Raw genomic sequence first — 20,172 nt, 5'->3', positions numbered from 1 at the left:
CAGTGCGCTGCAGCAGCCTCAGCAGTTTCGAAATCCTCCAACAGCGTTAATACTCATCCGCTATTGTAGTACTGCAGTAATACAACGCATCTGCGATTGTTACGGCCGTCTCATCGCGTTCCAGCTGGAGACGAGTCCCAGCAGCTGGGGGGGGGGGGGCCGGGCCACCGCAGGCTCCTGAGGACGGGCGGAGGAGGGATTATCACAGCGATGGGCTGCTGCTCCACCATCATTTACATTCTAGCGTTTCAGCTTTTCTGTTGTGGCGGCGAGATTCTGCTGCTGGAATGATTTTCTTTATCTGCTCTGGGAAAAGCTGAGATGGAGCAGCAGGATATGAATGGGAATAATGTGCATTCATATGAATGATGTGATGAGACGGATAAATGAAGTGGATGTATCAGCTACGATGCTCGGTGCACAGCAGGCAGGATCAAACCGCTCCGTACTTCATGTTTTAAAATGCATCAGAATTCGCCAGTGTGGTGTTAAACCCACATTTAGTCATCGAACAAAAGGTTAAAATGTCTTCAGCTGGTGTTGAGAGGAGGGAACCGGACGTTCTACAGTGAGAACTTCCTTAGGCTCTGTGAGTCCTGTTGCCCTGTAGGTTCATGTCATCCATCCATCCATCCTTCCATCACCCATCCTTCCGTCACCCATCCAACCATCCCTCCCTCCATGTTCCCCCTCTTCTCCTGTTGTGGGTGGTGGGGGTGGAGCCTATCCCAGCAGCCTTCCCCCTGGACAGGTCACCAGTCCATGGCAGGGCCAACACATATAGACAGACAACCATTGGCTCTCCCAGCCACGCCTACGGTCAATTTAGAGTCTGGATTAACCTGGTCCCTCTTGATGTCTTTGGACTGTGGAGGAAGCTGGAGTACCAGAGAGAACCCAGCAGGAACAGGGAGAACATGGAGACTCACCCAGAAAGACCCCGTGCTGCAGCCGGGGCTCCACCCACAACCTTCTTGATGGGGGCCACAGGGAGGACCGCTGCTCCACCGGGCCGCCCCCCTCTCATCTCCTGTCTCCTCATTACCATCTATTAATAGATATGTGACATCAGCTTGAGTGTGGATATTAATGTGGATTTCTGGTTCTCAAATATTCAGGTGATTGTGTTGAGTGAGTTAATAAAAATCACGTTCAGTAAAAATCATGAACGAAGTGAAGTTTTAGAGTGATAACGCTGAGGTCTTCGAACACGTCAAATTGCAGAAGGTTACATCGTCGTTGTTTTCCTTTACTGAGGCGTCCGACAGCCATTGTTCTACTGGTCCGGTTCTTTTGTTCCTCCTCTCTACCAGTCCAGGCTGTATTTGGGTCAACATTCACACGTCTTGCATCCCTGCTGACAAGGAAGAGGATTTCCTGAATCTTAATGCAAGTCTGAGACATGGGTTAAAAATTGAGGTGTGCTTGTAGTCCAATAAGGTGTGTTTGTAGTCCAGCAGGAAATTAGCATGTCAGGGATGGCATGTTTTCGTAGTCCTTACAGAAATTAAGCACAGTCCTGATTTCAGAGGTTTCTACCAGACTCCCACAGATGTTCAACAACACAAACGTATTTCTGCGCTTTGGGCTCCTGTTGCCACTCTGTCATGACCAGCTTGGCTCGATCACTTCGTCAGCGGGCAGGTTGCTACTTGCTAGTTTGCTCTGAGATTGTTGGTGTTTCATGTTGTGAAGGGGACTTTGAAACCAGCACACAGAAGGCAGAAGAGGAGAATGCTAAGTGAAATAAATGCTAGCTTTCCCCTGCAGCACTGCTCAGTGGACGGCCAACACATCAGTCAAGGCAGAACACGTGAGTCCAGTTCATCAACGCTGAGCACACATTCAGGTATTTGGTGTTGATTTGATGGGATTGACAGGTGATTTCCACGCGTCTGGACATTGTAGTTCTGCATGAGAACGACTCCTTCATTTGTAGCCTGATTAATGTGAAGAAGACAACCCTGTCTCCTGAGGTCTCCAACACAGCACAGTCACTGCGACTGTCTCCTCGTCCTCAGATGCGTTCGCCTGCTGACGGTTCCATCAAGGCGCCGTCACAGACCTGTCACCCATGACGACTGTCTGCGGAATGCTGCTGTCATTTTGTTTTGAATGAGTAGAAGAAGAGCGGCGACGCTCCGTTATATCTTACCTTCCTGACGATTTCTCGTGTGTGGTGAAGCTGGAGGCCTCCAACAGGAGTGAAGGCTGACATGTGGACGCTCACACGCGTGCAGGTGTTCATCTGTGAGCTGTGTGATGGAATGTGGTGGTCATTTCATCCCAGGTGTACACGCAGTGGTCACCCCACCCCTGTCATCCACCCACACAGCTTTTCTGTCTTCTTGTGCCCAGACACACAACTCAGGGGAGGGAACATTGGTGCTCGTCAGTAATGGAGTGTAAAGGTCTTCATGTGTGGTTTCAGGTGTACCGGCACTCCTTCCTGGCCTCCTACCTGATCTACAACCTGTACACCAGGTCAGTCCTGCAGCGTTTGGTCCATTTTGCTTGAACATGTTTTTTCTGACTAGTGAACGGATCACAACTGAGAAACATTCAGGTATTTATTGTGTTTCAGATTTTGGTCCTAAAATCACACACATGCAAGCTGTCCATGTGATTTCATGAGATGACAAATTCATAAACACCTCATTTCAGGACTTTTCATGTGTCTGTGTGTCCTGACTCTCCACGTGTCCTTCAGCGGACTTGCAAATGCAGCTGACAGTCACGTTTGACCTCATCTGTTGGTTCCAGCTGTTCCAGTTGTAAAGAGCAAGCTTCAGTCCAGAGGATGTTTGTAGTCGCTGAAAGTAAAACTGTTCTTCTTCTCCTGTGTGACTGTCTTCATTGTGGTGTGCTTGAACCAGAGAGGTTCTGGAGCTGAATCCTCCCGAGGTGTCGGACTCTGTCCTCCAGTTTGCTTCGTGGGGCGTTCGAGGGCAGCAGCTGGTACGTAGTTCACTCAGACAAATCCACCCTCGGCTGTTTGCATGATTCACCTAATGACTCAGTCTTGAGACGTTTCATTCTGGAGGAAAATTCAGCTCTGAAAGTGTTTATCCTTGAACCACCTGAGCCTCAACTCAGCCTGCGGTGTTCTTATCTCTGTTGGTTCTTCTGAGTATGAGATGAGTCCTTGAAGTGAACACAGTTCTATGGACAAACGTCTCACCGTTACGCTCTGAAGGTCTCGGCCTTTCGTTTGCAGGAGTGCAGTCTTTTAATCATGTTAATCATGAAGGCCCACGGATGAACAGAGAGATGTTTCTTCCACATTCAGTTTGCAGCCTACAGAAAGCTGATACTTTGATAACAGCGCCACCATGGGACCAACAGGTCACATGTAAAGTTTCTCTACACCTGATGTGCACCTGAGGTCCACCTCTCCGGTCCTCACTAACAGGAGGACTCAGCTCACTAAGACGTGTTTCCCTCCTCCATCGCTTCTTAGTGACTCCAGACTGCAGGAAGAACCAGCCACGTATGTTTAGCTTGAAGCTAACGGAGACTGATGCTAACAGCAGCTAAACTGACCAGAAACGTCTGGTCACCAACTCTCCAGGGGGTCTGGTAGAGTCCTGGTCTCCTTGATCCAGCAGGAGGATCAGGGATCCACCAACACCTGGACTGGAGATCAGAAGGAACTGGAACCCCTGTGGTTCAGCACGTTAGTGTTCGTTAGGAGTTCTACTTCCTTTGTTCACATCAAAGTGTGAGTGCATCCGTTTCCCAGTTTAGACGATTGAATATGCTGACTGCATCTGGACAGGCGGCGTTTCCTCTCTGAGGTGGATGTGGCCCTGCTCCCCTCTCGTGTCGGACGTCAGGTCTACTCACAGAGCTGACGCTGGCGGACGTCCCGCCGCACTCCCACCATCAGACTGGAATGCGCTGAACAATCAGTGCATTCTTTTCTGCGGTGCAGACGAGCAGAGCTGTGACGTGTTCGCTCTCCTCCTGGGGGTGTGCACCTCCCCTCAGATGGCCTGCAGTGGTGCTCATCGCTCATCAGCTCTGGCTGCACGTTGGTCCTCTTATCAGAGGAGTTGAGCTCTCACCCTGTTTGCTTTGATCAATGAGCCCGTTGTCTGTTTGATATCAGCTCCCCAGGACTTCTCCACTCCTTTTCCTCACTTCCACAGAGGTGATTCGTCACCGTCGTCCTGGAATAGCGATCTCATTTCAGGATGAGAGCAACGAGAACCAAACAAACGGGAGGAAATGCAAATATTGGAAAGAATTTAGATACGCCTGCTGAAAAGCCAACGAGCTGCAGTCTGTCTGATAGCACATACGTGTGCATTTATATATATATATATATATGTGTGTGTGTGTGTGTGTGTGTAAATGTCAGTGGGTCAGACACATTTTCCTGCCTGAACTCCCGCTGGCCCCACAGTCTACAGTAACTGTACTACAATACTTCATGCCTATATGGCCTTTTGTCCCACAGATGTACATCTTTGAGAACAACATTTACTACCAAACAGACGTCCAGAGCAGCTCGTGGAGGCTGACGTCCTCCGGCCAGGACGGGGTTGTCTTCAATGGCATCGCTGACTGGCTGTATGAGGGTGAGCGAGCGCTGCTGGCTGGGGGGGGCAAAACTCCAGCAGCTGGAAACAAGCAAAGCATCTGGAATGGTAGACAGTAGAAATGTGGTCCAGGATACAAACCGCAGCAAATGTAATGCTTCCCTGACATGTGGACTGTCTTTGACAAGTTAGTCAACTAGAAACCACGCTGTCCTGAACAAGCTGCTTCCTGTTTGCTGATGTGGTTCTCCTGCTCTTCAGAGGAGGTGCTGAACACTCAGGTGGCCCACTGGTGGTCACCTGACGGCTCCAGGTTAGCCTACCTGACCATCAATGACTCGCTGGTCCCCAACATGCTGCTGGCCCGCTTCACAGGCCCTCTGTACCCCCGGGGGAAGGAGTACCCCTACCCCAAGGTGAGACTGCTAGTATTAGTACAAGCACATACTAGCCAACCAGGAAGGGTCACCACCTACATCAAGATACACAACAGCATGGAGCAATGGAACATGAAAGAATGTGGACTATCAAATAGGAACAAATTAATAGAGCTGCATCAATTAATCAGTCGTCAATCAGAATGAAATTAACGATTCTTATCACTGATCTATCATTTCATTCTGTTTCCACTCAACAGTATCAAAGATTAATGTGTTTGTCATGAGAAAAACGACGGGACAGCTCTGAAGTGTCCCTGGGGTCTGTGGGAACTTTGACGAGCATTTTTCACATTTCTGACTTTTAATCAACTGAAGCGCACCTGCAGTCAGAACGAGATCAGGAGGACACGCGCTTCCCTCCGCTGATGAGGTTCAGCATCTAGTCAGGACGCCACCAGGGCTTCTCACTAGGGAGGTGGTCCAGGCAGACCCAGGACCAGGTGGAAGGTCCCCAGCTCCACACTGGCCTGGGAACGCCTCGAGACCCCAAGTCAGAGCTGGTCCCTGTGGCCAGAGACAGAGAAGTCTGGGGTTCCCTGCTGGAGCTGCTACCGCCACGACCCAAACACAAGCAGGGGAAGACGGATGGATGAAAGTCATGCCAACGGCCATTGAAAGCATTGTTTTGCATCACCCCAGCAAGTGTCCGCTGACTCAGCTGAGTCTCTCTCTCCTGTTGGATCCAGATGGGTCAGGTGAATCCCACAGTCAGACTCGCCGTCGTCACTCTGGACGGCAGCTCCCAAACTACGGAGATGACACCTCCTGCTACCTTTGAGAGCAGGTAAACACGTGAACACAGATTTATATCCACGCTTGTACGATCAGTTCTTCTCGACTCCCATCCCTCGATTTACCCAGTGATTACTACATCACCATGGTGAAATGGCTGACCCAGGACCAGCTGGCAGTGCGTTGGGTGAATCGAGCTCAGAACACATCGAGTCTCTCAAAGTGTGACGTCATCACAGGCGAGTGCACAAAGGTGAGAATCTCTCGACACTTTCCACATACGGCTGTTTGGAGTCCGTATACTTGCATATCTGACATCATTTCCTGCCTGCGTTCCCTGGTGCCTGTGCGAAGCTCCTCCCTTTTCATTTTTGGGCCGGTATTTTTCTCAGTTATGTTGAAAACGGAACTTTTTGAAGTTCCAACAGACCATGGACAAAATGCTATAAACAACATGCTAACAGGCAACGAGAGGCTACTGCTAGCTAAGTGGTCCATGTAGATGTCCCACATGTCCAGGTGATCATGTGTCGGTCCATCATCTGCCAGGGATGTCCTCAGTCTGAGATTCCAGGCACCAGACGTCCGCATGAAGGAACGAGGTGATAATGGCCCACAAATGTTGAGTCCAGAAATGGTGACTTTATCTCTTCCATGCAGAGACACGTGATGACATCAGAGGCATGGCTCGATCATCAGGTGAGTGTCTTCAGTGTGACGGCTATCCTCTGGTGACACCCTCCGGTGGCTGTATTTGTTATTGCAGGATCAAAGGAGGAGCTCCAGAAACTGTGAGTCCACAACGGACGAAGGGTGGTCGGGTCAGCAGCTCTCCATCTCCGTGGTGGGATCATGTGGTCCTCACCATAAACGTGCTCATGACAAGGTCTCTGAGGAGGGCGGGGTTTAGGCTGCTGCGATGTCACAGTGACACTGACCCCTGACCACCAGCTTTTTCTCAGGTCACTTGAAATTTTGAGAGCGTCCTGAGATATCACATGAACAAGACGAGCTGGAGTGCTCCGATGTTCCGACGCTACATCTGAATATGAATCTTCCAGTGGCGTTTTTTTCTTCTTCTTACATTTTATGTGTCATACGCCATTGAGGTTTTATCTGGACAAATAAGTAGACATGAATGAAGTACTTTATCAGAACAGAAGTCGTAAGGTTTCATGTTGTGAGTTGTCAGAGGGGAGTTTCGATCTTCTGTCTGTCACTCCAAGACTCAGCAGTCAGGTATGAGTGACGTCAGAACAAAATCAGAGGCAGCGGTGAAGCTTGGAGGCTCTTGAAGTTCTTCTGATGAACAGGGTTCTGCATCGAGGATGACAAAGAAGCGGGGACGAAGGACAGACAATGTCAGTGCAGGACAAGCATGAAAAACAAACCCCCCTGAAACTCTGTTGCCTTGTTGAGTTTATTGGAAACTGCATGCCAGGTGATGCTTGAGAGTGAAGAAACCAAACAAGATTCTGAAGCGAGCGAAAGGTTCCAGCCTGCATGAAACAGTAAATTTGCTGTCTGTCTTCTGTTTTCATTCCTAGAACGAGGAGCCGTTTTTTTCAAAGAACGGTTCAATAATCTTCATCACGATGCCGTTAAAGCACAGCGTCCTCGGAACGTTCAACCACATCACCAGGATCTCAGACCAAGTAAAACCACCAACTTCTCTCAAAACGCAAACCTCTGTCTGTCTACTTGGAGCAAGTTCTTAGTAGAAATACTACAAGAACTACTAGAGAAGCAGTAGAAATTTACCATGAAATGAAAATCGTGTCTTCTTCTCATGAACATTGAAGATCTGTCTCCTGTAGTCAGAGATGAGGCTCGGCTCCACTCGGCTAGGCTGTAACTAAAGTCACATATTGGAAATGAAAACATGTGTGCTCACCTGTAGGAGCAGGCAGGGCAGGTGAGCTCCCGCTACATACCATGTCTGGTCTCTTGTGTTTTATTCATGCTCCTACTTCCTGTCTGAGGGTCAAGAGGTCAGTCTTCGCCACCTGACCTCAGGAAGCTGGGAGGTCTCTCAGATTCTGGCCTACGATGAGAGTACTAACTCAGTGTAAGTGTGAGGTACAGCACGATCTGGTGGGGCGAGAAGCATTGGTGGTCATGCAATGATTAGGAACTTTGTTTTCCAGTTATTACCTGAGTACCGAGGACGGTGCGACACAGCGTCAGCTGTACAGGTACAGCAGTTGCTTTGGTTGCGTCAGAAGTGAACGACACACAAACATTCATTGAAGAAACATGGGAAATAGCAAACGTTGCCAGGAGACCATGTTAGAATATAGCCGCTTAGCTTAGCTTAGCTTAGCTTAGCAAAGCTAACAGGGAGAAGCCCCTGTACACACTCAACAGGGGCTTTGAAAGACAACAGGATTGTTTAGTCGAGTATTCAAGAATATTGAAATGTGTTATCTTTAACCAGAGGGTTCTCGAGTGTTCTAAATCTGTTCTCCTCCAACAGGGTCTCGGCTGTGGATCCGCTGCAGAAGCGATGCCTCACCTGCTCCCTCTTCAGGCCTCAGTGCAGCTACTACGACGCTGTCTTTAGCCCTCGCTATCAGCAGGTTCTTCTCCACTGTCGAGGTACTAGACACTAGTTAGAGAGGTGTGATGACAAATACTGACTTGATGACACAAGAATGATGCAGCTAAATCAGAACGTCCTGCAGGGCGGGACAAAACCAAGCAGAACATATTGACGGCTGCTAAATTTCAGGTCAGATCTGTGTTCTCCCGTGATGGACGCACCAGACCTGACGGGTCCGGAGATCTTGTGGCTTTTACATGAATGTTTTCCTCAACTAAAGCTCTGATTGACTGCAGGTCCTGGAGTACCACAAACTTCTCTGCACAGACTCAGTGACATGAACAGTAAGTATTCAACCTCTCTGCAGCTCCCTAGCCTGGTCAGCCCGCTCGCATCATGGCGTCACTGACATGGTGAAGAACACTTCATTACACGTTTTTGACCTGTGCAACTTGAGAACATTGAGATTTCCTCAATGTGTCATGTATTTTTCAGACATTCATCAGGATTTAACTGATGATGAGTTTGTTGCCAGTGTGTGTTTCCTCCACTCATTCCTCGTCTCCACAGACCTCAAGATTCTGGACAGAAACGCAGTGTTGACGGAGTCGCTGAGCCAGAGAAAAATGCCCAAGAGGGAGAAAAGAATCATCCAAATCAACAACTTTGGTATGCAGTCAACAGGTTTTAGCACCCATTCACAAGTACCAGGTTGTAATCATGATGCTATTTTAGGGTTCATGTATAGTTTAGGGTTAGTTTGAGTTACATTCTGGTCATCTTATCCTTCTGATTAGTCAAAAGAAAGTAATCACATTTATTCAATCTTTACAGTCCCAGGACTCATTTCCATCCATCCTTCCATCATCCATCCATCCATCCTTCCATCATCCATCCATCCATCCTTCCATCATCCATCCATCCATCCTTCCATCATCCATCCTTCCATCCATCCGTCCATCCATCCATCCATCCATCCTTCCATCATCCATCCATCCGTCCATCCATCCATCCTTCCATCATCCATCCATCCATCCTTCCATCATCCATCTATCCATCCATCCGTCCATCCATCCATCCATCCATCCATCCATCCTTCCATCCATCCGTCTATCCATCCGTCCATCCATCCTTCCATCATCCATCCATCCATCCTTCCATCATCCATCCATCCATCCTTCCATCATCCATCCTTCCATCCATCCGTCCATCCATCCATCCATCCATCCTTCCATCATCCATCCATCCGTCCATCCATCCATCCTTCCATCATCCATCCATCCATCCTTCCATCATCCATCTATCCATCCATCCTTCCATCATCCATCCATCCGTCCGTCCATCCATCCATCCTTCCATCATCCATCCATCCATCCTTCCATCATCCATCCATCCATCCATCCATCCTTCCATCATCCGTCCTTCCATCATCCATCTATCCATCCATCCTTCCATCATCCATCCATCCGTCATCCATCCATCCATCCATCCTTCCATCATCCATCTATCCATCCATCCTTCCATCATCCATCCATCCGTCCATCATCCATCCTTCCATCATCCATCCATCCATCCATCCATCCTTCCATCCGTCATCCATTCATCTATCCGTCTGTCCATCCTTCCATCATCCATTCATCCTTCCATCATCCATCCATCCATTCTTCCATCATCCATCCATCCATCCTTCCATCATCCATCCATCCTTCCATCCATCCATCCATCATCCATCTATCCATCCTTCCATCCATCCTTCCATCATCCCTCCATCATCCCTCCATGTTCTCCCTCTTCTCCTGTTGAGGGTGGTGGGGGTGGAGCCTATCCCAGCAGCCTTCCCCCTGGACAGGTCACCCGTCCATGGCAGGGCCAACACATAGAGACAGACAACCATTGGCTCTCCCAGCCACGCCTACGGTCAATTTAGAGTCTGGATTAACCTGGTCCCCTCTTGATGTCTTTGGACTGTGGAGGAAGCTGGAGTACCAGAGAGAACCCAGCAGGAACAGGGAGAACATGGAGACTCACCCAGAAAGACCCCGTGCTGCAGCCGGGGCTCCACCCACAACTTTCTTGCTGGGGGCCACAGTGAGGACCACTGCTCCAACGGGCCGCTGGGACTCACTTCCTTCGTCTGTCAACTGACTTCAGCATTCATGATTTTTGCTAGCTAGCGTTAGCTCTCCAAACACCAAGGCCAATCACTGGCTCAACTTCGGAGGTGACAAATCCTTCGTCATGTTATTACTATGGTGTTACTAAACAGTCTCTCAACACTCGAACCTCCAACACTGACGCTACAACCTCACACCAGCTCTCTGACCACCTGAGGCCGATGGCAGGAAACTTGCTACGTATTTGGAACTAAAAAAGTGCTGAGATGAGAGGCAGGAGCTCTGATCACAGAGCTGACAGCCTGTTTCTGCTTTCTCATCCAACCCAGGGGAGAGCGGCGGCTGTGATTGGTTCTCCTGCGAGGAACGCAACCTATCACCTCTGAAAAAGAGAACAAACCATCAAAGGTTCCTGCTCAAAAGTTACAACAGCCCTCATTTTGATGCAAGAAGTTCATACTCGTCTTATTTAGTGGAGGGAGAGTTGTGTGTTTCTCCAGTACAGGATACAAGAACATGTACTTTGTTACTGTTCAGTACTGCGTCAGTGAAGGACCAAGTTCAGCCTCAAATGAGGAATGTACCTTCAGCAGTGATGGAGTCAAACCTGAGCAGCAGCGCTGAGCTTCTGTCAGTTAAAGGTTGTTGGTTCTGAATGTTGTTCGCAGGACTTCGTCTGGAGTTGATCATCCCAGTTGACTTGGAGGAAACCAGCGAGTACCCACTTCTACTGGTGCTGTAGGTCATTTTATATTCGCTCTTTAAAAGAGACTCATTCAGAACGTTGACTACTTTGTTCTCTTTGTACTGAAATAACGAGGCTTGGGAGCCTTCAGGACAGTGAGCAACTTCTGACCCAGGACTCAGAAAAATACTGTAAATACATGAGGAAAAAGGAAAAAATCCATCTCAAACTAGTTTTTCTTTATTCAGTCTAAGTCAGAACTACCTGGTAACCACTGGTCAGAACACAATTATTGTACTGTCATAGTTTTGGTTTTGAACCATTTTTATTGGAATTCTGAGTCCTAACCCTGTTCTCTCATAGTGACAGCGCCCCCGGTGGTCAGAGTGTGAGCGACCGCTTCAGTCTCAGCTGGGACTCGGTGCTGGTCAGTTCAGACAACGTGATCGTGGCTCGTCTTGACGGGCGGGGCAGCGGCTTTCAGGGCCAGAGGGTCCTGCATGAGGTCCACCAGAGACTGGGGACGGTTGACGTTCAGGACCAGATCACCATTGTTGAGTAGGTTCCATTTGTATGTGCCCTCGTAGCCACAGACATTCCTAGAACATACTGAGTGAGGAGGTGTGACCCGGCTATGCTAACAGCTCCCTGGAGGAGGTTCACTGCAGGTGATGCTGCTGTGCTCCTTTAAATATCTCACTTACTATTTTCCAGGCATCTGATCAGGCTACCCTACATTGATGGCAGCAGAGTTGGAGTTTATGGAAAGGTAACGTAGTATCTGTGTTCTATTGTGTAGAAGTACACCTTAGCTTACTGCTTTTTAAAGCTGTTCTACTAATTGTGTTTGCAGGCATATGGAGGCTTCCTGACATCCCTGCTGCTGCTCTCCTACAGCTCAGTGTTCAGGTGTGGAATCGCTGTTGCTCCCATAACCAACTGGAGACTTCACGGTAAGAAGCCTGACATATGGTTGTAGTCCAACAGGACATTAGCATATCAGGCATGAGGTATGGTTGTAGTCCAACAGGACGTCGGGCATATCAGGCATGAGGTATGGTTGTAGTCCAACAGGACATTAGCATATCAGGCATGAGGTATGGTTGTAGTCCAACAGGACGTCGGGCATATCAGGCATGAGGTATGGTTGTAGTCCAACAGGACATTAGCATATCAGGCATGAGGTATGGTTGTAGTCCAACAGGACGTTAGCACATCAGGCATGAGGTATGGTTGTAGTCCAACAGGACGTTGGGCATATCAGGCATGAGGTATGGTTGTAGTCCAACAGGACGTCGGGCATATCAGGCATGAGGTATGGTTGTAGTCCAACAGGACATTAGCATATCAGGCATGAGGTATGGTTGTAGTCCAACAGGACGTTGGGCATATCAGGCATGAGGTATGGTTGAAGTCCAACAGGACGTTAGCATATCAGGCATGAGGTATGGTTGTAGTCCAACAGGACGTTAGCATATCAGGCATGAGGTATGGTTGTAGTCCAACAGGACGTTAGCATATCAGGCATGAGGTATGGTTGTAGTCCAACAGGACATTAGCATATCAGGCATGAGGTATGGTTGTAGTCCAACAGGACGTTGGGCATATCAGGCATGAGGTATGGTTGTAGTCCAACAGGACGTTGGGCATATCAGGCATGAGGTATGGTTGTAGTCCAACAGGACGTTGGGCATATCAGGCATGAGGTATGGTTGTAGTCCAACAGGACGTCGGGCATATCAGGCATGAGGTATGGTTGTAGTCCAACAGGACATTAGCATATCAGGCATGAGGTATGGTTGTAGTCCAACAGGACGTTGGGCATATCAGGCATGAGGTATGGTTGTAGTCCAACAGGACGTTAGCATATCAGGCATGAGGTATGGTTGTAGTCCAACAGGACGTTGGGCATATCAGGCATGAGGTATGGTTGTAGTCCAACAGGACGTTAGCATATCAGGCATGAGGTATGGTTGTAGTCCAACAGGACGTTAGCATATCAGGCATGAGGTATGGTTGTAGTCCAACAGGACATTAGCATATCAGGCATGAGGTATGGTTGTAGTCCAACAGGACATTAGCATATCAGGCATGAGGTATGGTTGTAGTCCAACAGGACGTCGGGCATATCAGGCATGAGGTATGGTTGTAGTCCAACAGGACATTAGCATATCAGGCATGAGGTATGGTTGTAGTCCAACAGGACGTTGGGCATATCAGGCATGAGGTATGGTTGTAGTCCAACAGGACGTTAGCATATCAGGCATGAGGTATGGTTGTAGTCCAACAGGACGTTGGGCATATCAGGCATGAGGTATGGTTGTAGTCCAACAGGACGTTAGCACATCAGGCATGAGGTATGGTTGTAGTCCAACAGGACGTTAGCATATCAGGCATGAGGTATGGTTGTAGTCCAACAGGACATTAGCATATCAGGCATGAGGTATGGTTGTAGTCCAACAGGACGTTAGCACATCAGGCATGAGGTATGGTTGTAGTCCAACAGGATGTTAGCATATCAGGCATGACAGGTTCAGTTTATCAAGATCATCTTCACTAATGAACCCCTCTGATGATGCTGGCAGCCTGAATGCAACCATTAACCCTGCTAAGCTAACGTGAGCCTTTGAATGTGTCTACTGATGTTTATTTCAGTTTTACGATTCATTCTCGCGTCGCTCTGCAGATGTGAAACGTGTCACTCTGTGGTGTAAATCTGTCACCAAGCGTTTGTGTTCATGCCTCAGTCGTGGTGAAGGAATTCGGGTTGACACAGCAGAAGTCCAGCACATCTCAGAACGATGAATGAAGAGGAGCAACATTAATTATCTAATTTTCTATTTGTCACATCAGATGTAGACGACAGACTGAGATACTGTTGTCATGGCTGATGCCCTCACCTCCTCTCCTCAGGGTCAGCCTCCTCGGAGAAGTACTTTGGCTTTCCAGCAAACGAGGATCACATGGACCAGGTTGGACTCTGTTGGACCGGATGAAACCAGCTGCTGTCTGTCTGTGGAGGCTAATTGTTGACTGTCTCTGGCAGATTTCCAGTGTCCTCAGTAACGTCACAGAACCGAACCCACTGAAGTTCCTTATTATCCACGGAACAGCAGATGGTGAGTGTGGGTTTGGGGGGGCAGCTGTGGCTCAGGGGGGCCACTAATCCGTCCCCAGCTCTCCTCACCACGTATCAGTCCTCGGGAGACTGAGCTGCTGATGGTTGTACCGGCAGTGTGTAGTGGGTACTTTGGATAGGTGAAGTCAACAAAGACGGATACAAATACACACAGGTGGACCTCAGTTACACCTGTGGCTGATCTAGCACCCCCTGTGGTCAGTCAGGGCCGGTGAAAGCCTGAACGCCTCCATGTGACCACAGTCTCTCCTCTTCCATTGCAGCGACGGTTCATTTCCAACACTCTGCTGAGCTGGTGAAGCTGCTGTCAGCCTCCAACACCAACTACACCCTCCAGGTGACGGTCCATGGCGGCACACCGAGTCAGCTGACTGGGATTGCTCAGGGTTTCCCTGTACTCACTTCATTAAACCAATAAAATCTCAGGTTTTATGTGGCTATCAGAGCCTGGTAGAAACCTTTGACTCATTCCTGTACCTGTAAAAGATGGTGATAGGACATCAACACGCCGATATCCTCCTGAGGAAGACGCCGCAGCGTTTGTATAAACCGCAGGAACCTGAATCAGGCCGTAGTGACACAAGCCAGCAACCACGAGGACGTGAAGTGAGACGTGGTTCACCTTCATCACTATAAAGTCCAGAGTCAATGAATGAGTGAATCAGACCAACGGAGTGAATGAATGAATGTAAGCTCCATCTGGAGTTTAGACGCTTGTTGATCTCTGCGGTTGAACATCCCCCCCCCAAACACACACGCACACACTGACCTTTTGGAAGTTACCCATGAGCCCTCAGCAGGGCTGTGGACGGTTGGCCAGGTGGAAGAACAGAGATTGTTTTGGCCTTTTTGTGGGATTTGTTGACATTTTGAAGCACGTTTGACTTGGAATTGTGTTCTGTAAAGAGTGTGTGTGTGTGACCTTTAGGGGAAAGACATCTTAATGATGTCATGTTCCTCTCTGTAGATTTTCCCAGATGAAGGTCATACGATGGCTTCGGTGAAGAGCCGCCGCTACATGCTGACCTCCATCCTCAGCTTCTTCAGGAGCTGCTTCCACCAGGAGAAGGTGGTCACTCAGCCTCCCTTGAAGGAAGAGGATGAGCACCACTAAAGAGCTGTGAGTGTGGCGCTGAAGAGGAGACGGCGCCGGCGGTGCAGTTTGGTGTCAGGAATGATTGTTGTGTTGTTGCTGTAATCTACTGCTTCAGGTTCTCATTCTCGTCTGGTCACCGTTTGTCATTTGAAGCATGGAGATGGGTTTTTCCCTCCTCCAGAGCTCAGGAGGGCGGAAAGAGACGTCTGGTCCTCAGATGTCTTCAGACCTCACGACACCTGAGAACCCTTAGAACAGTCAAACTGGTACTTCACCCAAGAAGTGTCTTTCAAATACTCACCAACAGGAGTACTCAGCTCACTAAAAAGTTTTTCCCTCCTGCATCATGTCTTAGTGATTCATGAGTGCAGGAGGAACCAGCCACGTATATTTAGCGTGAAGCTAACGGCGGCTGTCAGCTAACAACATTAAAGTAATCCAGTAACGCAGCTGAACCACCTCGATCTCACTGGTTCTTGGTGGCACTAAACTGTTAGTGTTGTACTTCGGTTTTAGTCTCAATCAAAGTGACGTAAAGGAGATATTTTATTGTTATTAAATATTTTAGCTGTTGTTAGGCGTCAGCCTCCGTTAGCTTCAAGCTAAATATACCTGGCTGGTTCTTCCTGCATTCATGAATCACTAAGAAGTGATGCAGGAGGGAAAAACTTTTTAGTGAGCTGAGTACTCCTGTTCGTGAGTACTTGGAAAAAAATTCACCTTCTTTTGGTGAAGTATCACTTTAAATCAGAGGTTGTAGCAGCTAAGCTAACAATGAAGCTAACATACTCGTCCAGTGGTGCCGACATGTAGTTTCCCATCTTTCATGTGCTGCACTCGGATGGATTCACACAGACAGAAACTAGATCCTCCATGTGGGTGACGGCCGGTGAGTCAGACAGCAGCAGCAATGTTGCCATGAAGGCTGAAATATTTGAACTGTCACCTGCAGCCCAGAGCTGGAGGGGTCGAGCTCATCCTCCCGTTCACATTCCTGTGATGGCACAGACCCCAGAGCTCCAGAGTGGAGAACCTTGACTGAGGCTCGTTGGCCACTGTGAATACTTCCATTTCCTGCAAAACAAATCCACTTCATACCAAACAGATCCTCCATGAAACGTTTGTTGCAGGTGCCTTTACCTCGTGAGTTGTAGTTTTCAACCCCAGAGCAGCTGATAGAAGAGAAAGAACAGTATCTTTATCTACACATCTAGAGTCAGAATCACATTCACGGAAGGAGGTGTTTATGTTCTTTTATAAATGCAGTTCTTCTTTTGTCTTTGTCTTGATGAATGCCTGCAACGATCCCGTGTGGGGACTGATCTACATGATCTGCTGGATCAGATATTGTCCATCATCTATTCATATCTGAGTTGTGACTGAAAGTGGAACTGTTCCAGAGCACAATCACGATGCATAGCAGAGGTCTGTCATTCTGTCTTCCATGTAGCCTAACCCTTCCAGGACCCGTCGTCTATCCTGTACAGCCGCGGTCTGATCAACCAGCCGTGCACCCTAACTTGCCTGATTCTCTCCAACTTAATTACATAAACTTTTAATAAACTCAGCTGATGGATCTGGTAACGTTTGTATGCTTCAATAAATTGTTGAAGCAGTCTCAAATTTGTGTCCTGCATGTTTGCTCAAATGGTGAATCAAACTGAGGCCAGCAATTCGAGGATTCGTGCTTGCGAAAGACTCATCTGCTTTTCTTCAAGGTCGCCGCCGACACATCACCAAGTGAACGAAGTATCGTCCACGCCACGTCGTGTCCTCGCAACGAAGAGCAAAGAACTTTTGACACGCTTGCTCTCTGGGTGGAGTTTGGTTTCCACCTGTTGCTGTCACTGAGTTTTATTGAAACAATGTTTGAGGAACTTTTGACTTTCATCACTGAAGTGCGAATGGAGGCTTAAATGTGGATAGAATCCAGTTCTGAGTGCAGAGAAATCTGGAAGGCCTGGTGAGCGACGATCAGGTGAACTCTCACCTGACGACGACGCTCAGCTGATGAAAAGCCACGTTCCTGTCCTCCATCACGATGGCGATGGACCCGCTCGGTCCTGATCCACCCACCAGATGACTCCCCTCCCCGTTGTCATCACTCACCAGCAGAACAGATATTCTCATGTTGTATTTATTCATAATCATTACTAGAGGACAATCACAATAACCCTGGCACCTCAACCCCGCCCTCTCCCTTTGAAAACGGCAAGAACCAAAAACAAAGACAAGCTTTACAAAATCCATCCCGAGGAGAAAATCTGTTGCTGAAAGGAAACAACAAAAGTACAAGACGTCCAGGTCAAATCGCTGCGTCTCCGTAGACTAAACTCCCTATGAGACGTGACGTCTCAAAAATAGATTTATGTACACACTCTCCTGTATTGTACTGTACAAAATGTGGCGACACCTGACACAATTCCCTATAGACATGCAAACACCTTACTGACAGCAAAAATGTCCATCTTATAACATTGAGTGTTTCCGGTTCCTTCTTCTTCTATTGTTTGGAGGACCCCCCCCGGAGCTCTTCAGTCAGGTGCAGATGCATCAAGAAACACCACACTCACACTGAGAGGCGGCAACATCGAAGATGCCATGAAAAACTCTGAATTTTCCACCTGGCCCTTTTCATGTGTTTGGGTCAAAATGACAGTGGCTGCCACTCAGGTGGGCGGCCATCACACGGGGCGACCCTCACAGCCACCAGAGCTCTGTTGCCCCTGAGCGGTTCTATTGTTGGTACAAGTGTCTCAGTGCTGTCAGCTACAATTACATGAACATTCTAAAGACAATCTGATTCCGCCGCCATTGAACCAGCATTCCCTGACCTCCTTAAAAAGCTGGCGGTCAGTCAGCAATAATCCGATGAGGTGCAGGTTCCCGGATCCTCATCCCATTGGTGGTGTGTGTTGTCGACGAGTCATCCAGCGTCTTCCTGAAGCTGTTCCAGGTCCTACGAGTGTTAATCACCCGCCTCGAAGAGAAAGGTTAGCCTGCAACGACTGCTGCAGCATGCGCATGCAGCTGTTCACCCACTGCAGCCACTCAACAACAGCTGCAGACAGCACATCACCCCAAGTTTGCTGCTACGCACGTTAGCCGTACCTAGCTAGCACTGAGAGCTAGCAGGCCCTCAAGCATGAGCCATCAACAGCAACATCAGCCACGAGACACGAGAGGACGACACTAAACAGTAGTACAACAGAAGAGTTCCTCAGGGTGGCGCTTGCGTGTGTATGTGTGTGTGTGTGTATTTGTGTGTAGGTGTGTGGTGGGGGGCCCATGATCCTGCAGTGCTGCTCGAAAGCACGTCAACCTCTTCCACAGACTGAAACGAAGAATCCTCTCAGAGCTGGAAGCAAACACTGCGAGTGCACGTTCTCAGGCGTTCTCACTCAGTCCGGGAACAGTTCTCAAGTTTTGGTTCTTAATGACCATTTAGATCCAAACACATAAACGTGGACCAGGTTGAAAATGCTGGCATTTACCTTCAAGATGGAGTCATCTGGAGTCTGACTTGACCATGTGGTCTAACCCAGTGGTTCCCAGTTGTGAGGTCCTGCCCCCCCCGAAACCCTCTGCTGCGGCCCTCCTGACCTAGCTAGCGGCTAACAACGCTAGACATGGTACAGGAAACTCCGGAGCGGATAGTTTCTACATCCAGGACTCGGTCTTCAGCTGAGGCAACACATCAGGTGTTAGAGGGTCTAACCCAGGGGGATATGGACACCCCCAGAAGAGCCCCCCATGGAGAGCCAACACCAGGAGGGGTAGGAGCAGGTCTTGCATGACGCAGGTGAGAAAAACATAAATCTGGTTTCTTTTGGATGTAAGATTTTGGGAAGATACTACGGATGGCTTTGCCCCCCGTGTCCCACCAGTTTGGGAGTCGTGGGTGTGTTTCTTCTTCATGACCACACAGCCGACTGAAGCGCTTCAGACTCTGAGCTGACTGAATGTTGTGTCTCGAGGACCTGAGTTGACATCAGCTGACGTGACTCCACTAGCGTGTGACCAGTCGTGTTCCAGTATGAAGCTCATAAGGCATCGTACATGTCCACACCCGACCCTGTACACTCCAACGTGACGTAGAAAGACGGGTCTGCTAAGGGCGGCTGGGCGGTTGACGGTGGAGGGCTGCGGCAGGAATTGCACTTGTTCAGGATCAGCTTGGTTGTGGTGAACTTACAGACGGTCGCAACATTTTCTTGTGCAACAACACGACAACCAAAGAAGAGGTGAGATCAAAAGTATACATGCGTGTTCTTCCTACCTCAAACGTGATGGACGTGTCAAAATGAGTGAGACCAGGAGGGAAAAAGAACCATGCACTCGGCAAGTGTTGATGACGCCAGCCTGAGACATGGCGGCGGTCCTCAGTGCGCCGGGCCGAGTGAGACTTGACACTGGAGGGCAGTTAACCCCTCGAGTCCCGGCAAGTGTCACTGTGGTCAGCGATGTCCTTAAGCTGTCTTCAATTATACACCAGCATTCAAACACTGCTAATTCTCTCTCACTCACACACACACACACACACACACACGCACACACACACACACACACACACACACGGGCACGCGCGCGCATGCGCACGCGTATGAGATGAGCATTGGTTGTGTCCATGTCTGCCCAAACCCTTGGTTCAACAGGCCTTGATAGATTTCAGCGTCTTGTGGCTCTGCCAAAGGTTTCACTCTCTGAGGCTCCGCCCTACTCTTCCTCTTCCTCCTCATCATCAGGCAGTGGTAGTAACTCCTCCTTCAAACACTCCCTGTAGAAGCTGGTCAGCGTGGTGTACAGGTGCTGGCGACTCTGCTTAGACAGGAAGTGGCCCTCGTCCGGGTAGATCTGGCAGGCAGAAGGACGACGCGTCA

General features: G+C 48.9%; 2 protein-coding genes across 7 annotated transcripts in view; one reads left to right on the top strand and one right to left on the bottom strand.

Moving 5' to 3' along the window:
- The window catches only part of LOC147251665 (inactive dipeptidyl peptidase 10-like), a 49,798-nt gene extending 32,917 nt beyond the window's left edge, over positions 1 to 16,881 (top strand). Inside the window, exons 6-27 of one of the 2 annotated variants that reach the window (XM_086219512.1) lie at positions 2,432 to 2,484; positions 2,877 to 2,958; positions 4,463 to 4,583; positions 4,806 to 4,960; positions 5,671 to 5,768; positions 5,846 to 5,969; positions 6,377 to 6,415; positions 7,264 to 7,371; positions 7,699 to 7,784; positions 7,864 to 7,911; positions 8,193 to 8,314; positions 8,555 to 8,602; positions 8,829 to 8,927; positions 11,041 to 11,110; positions 11,421 to 11,615; positions 11,772 to 11,826; positions 11,911 to 12,010; positions 13,971 to 14,029; positions 14,104 to 14,176; positions 14,460 to 14,533; positions 15,164 to 15,316; positions 16,148 to 16,881. In XM_086219512.1, coding sequence (XP_086075638.1) covers positions 2,432 to 2,484; positions 2,877 to 2,958; positions 4,463 to 4,583; positions 4,806 to 4,960; positions 5,671 to 5,768; positions 5,846 to 5,969; positions 6,377 to 6,415; positions 7,264 to 7,371; positions 7,699 to 7,784; positions 7,864 to 7,911; positions 8,193 to 8,314; positions 8,555 to 8,602; positions 8,829 to 8,927; positions 11,041 to 11,110; positions 11,421 to 11,615; positions 11,772 to 11,826; positions 11,911 to 12,010; positions 13,971 to 14,029; positions 14,104 to 14,176; positions 14,460 to 14,533; positions 15,164 to 15,310 — 1,956 coding nt within the window. In that variant the 3' untranslated portion in view covers positions 15,311 to 15,316; positions 16,148 to 16,881. Of the gene's footprint in view, positions 1 to 2,431; positions 2,485 to 2,876; positions 2,959 to 4,462; positions 4,584 to 4,805; positions 4,961 to 5,670; positions 5,769 to 5,845; positions 5,970 to 6,376; positions 6,416 to 7,263; positions 7,372 to 7,698; positions 7,785 to 7,863; positions 7,912 to 8,192; positions 8,315 to 8,554; positions 8,603 to 8,828; positions 8,928 to 9,092; positions 10,692 to 11,040; positions 11,111 to 11,420; positions 11,616 to 11,771; positions 11,827 to 11,910; positions 12,011 to 13,970; positions 14,030 to 14,103; positions 14,177 to 14,459; positions 14,534 to 15,163; positions 15,317 to 16,147 lie in introns of those variants that run through there. The other variant, XM_086219511.1, reaches the window with a different exon arrangement.
- A 539-nt stretch (positions 16,882 to 17,420) lies between these two features.
- The window catches only part of dpp10 (dipeptidyl-peptidase 10 (non-functional)), a 105,580-nt gene continuing 102,828 nt past the window's right edge, over positions 17,421 to 20,172 (bottom strand). For all 5 annotated transcript variants that reach the window (XM_086219493.1, XM_086219491.1, XM_086219494.1 and 2 more), the window contains exon 26: positions 17,421 to 20,146. In XM_086219493.1, the coding sequence (XP_086075619.1) occupies positions 20,009 to 20,146 (138 nt within the window). In that variant the 3' untranslated portion in view covers positions 17,421 to 20,008. The remainder of the gene's footprint in view (positions 20,147 to 20,172) is intronic.

The sequence above is a fragment of the Aulostomus chinensis genome, chromosome 12 (assembly GCF_037954235.1).
Source record: "Aulostomus chinensis isolate RoL2024-O1b breed Wild chromosome 12, RoL_Achi_v1.0, whole genome shotgun sequence".
Taxonomy (NCBI): domain Eukaryota; kingdom Metazoa; phylum Chordata; class Actinopteri; order Syngnathiformes; family Aulostomidae; genus Aulostomus; species Aulostomus chinensis.
The sequence above is the reverse complement of the archived record's forward strand: the minus strand, read 5'-3'. Positions and strand labels throughout refer to the sequence as shown.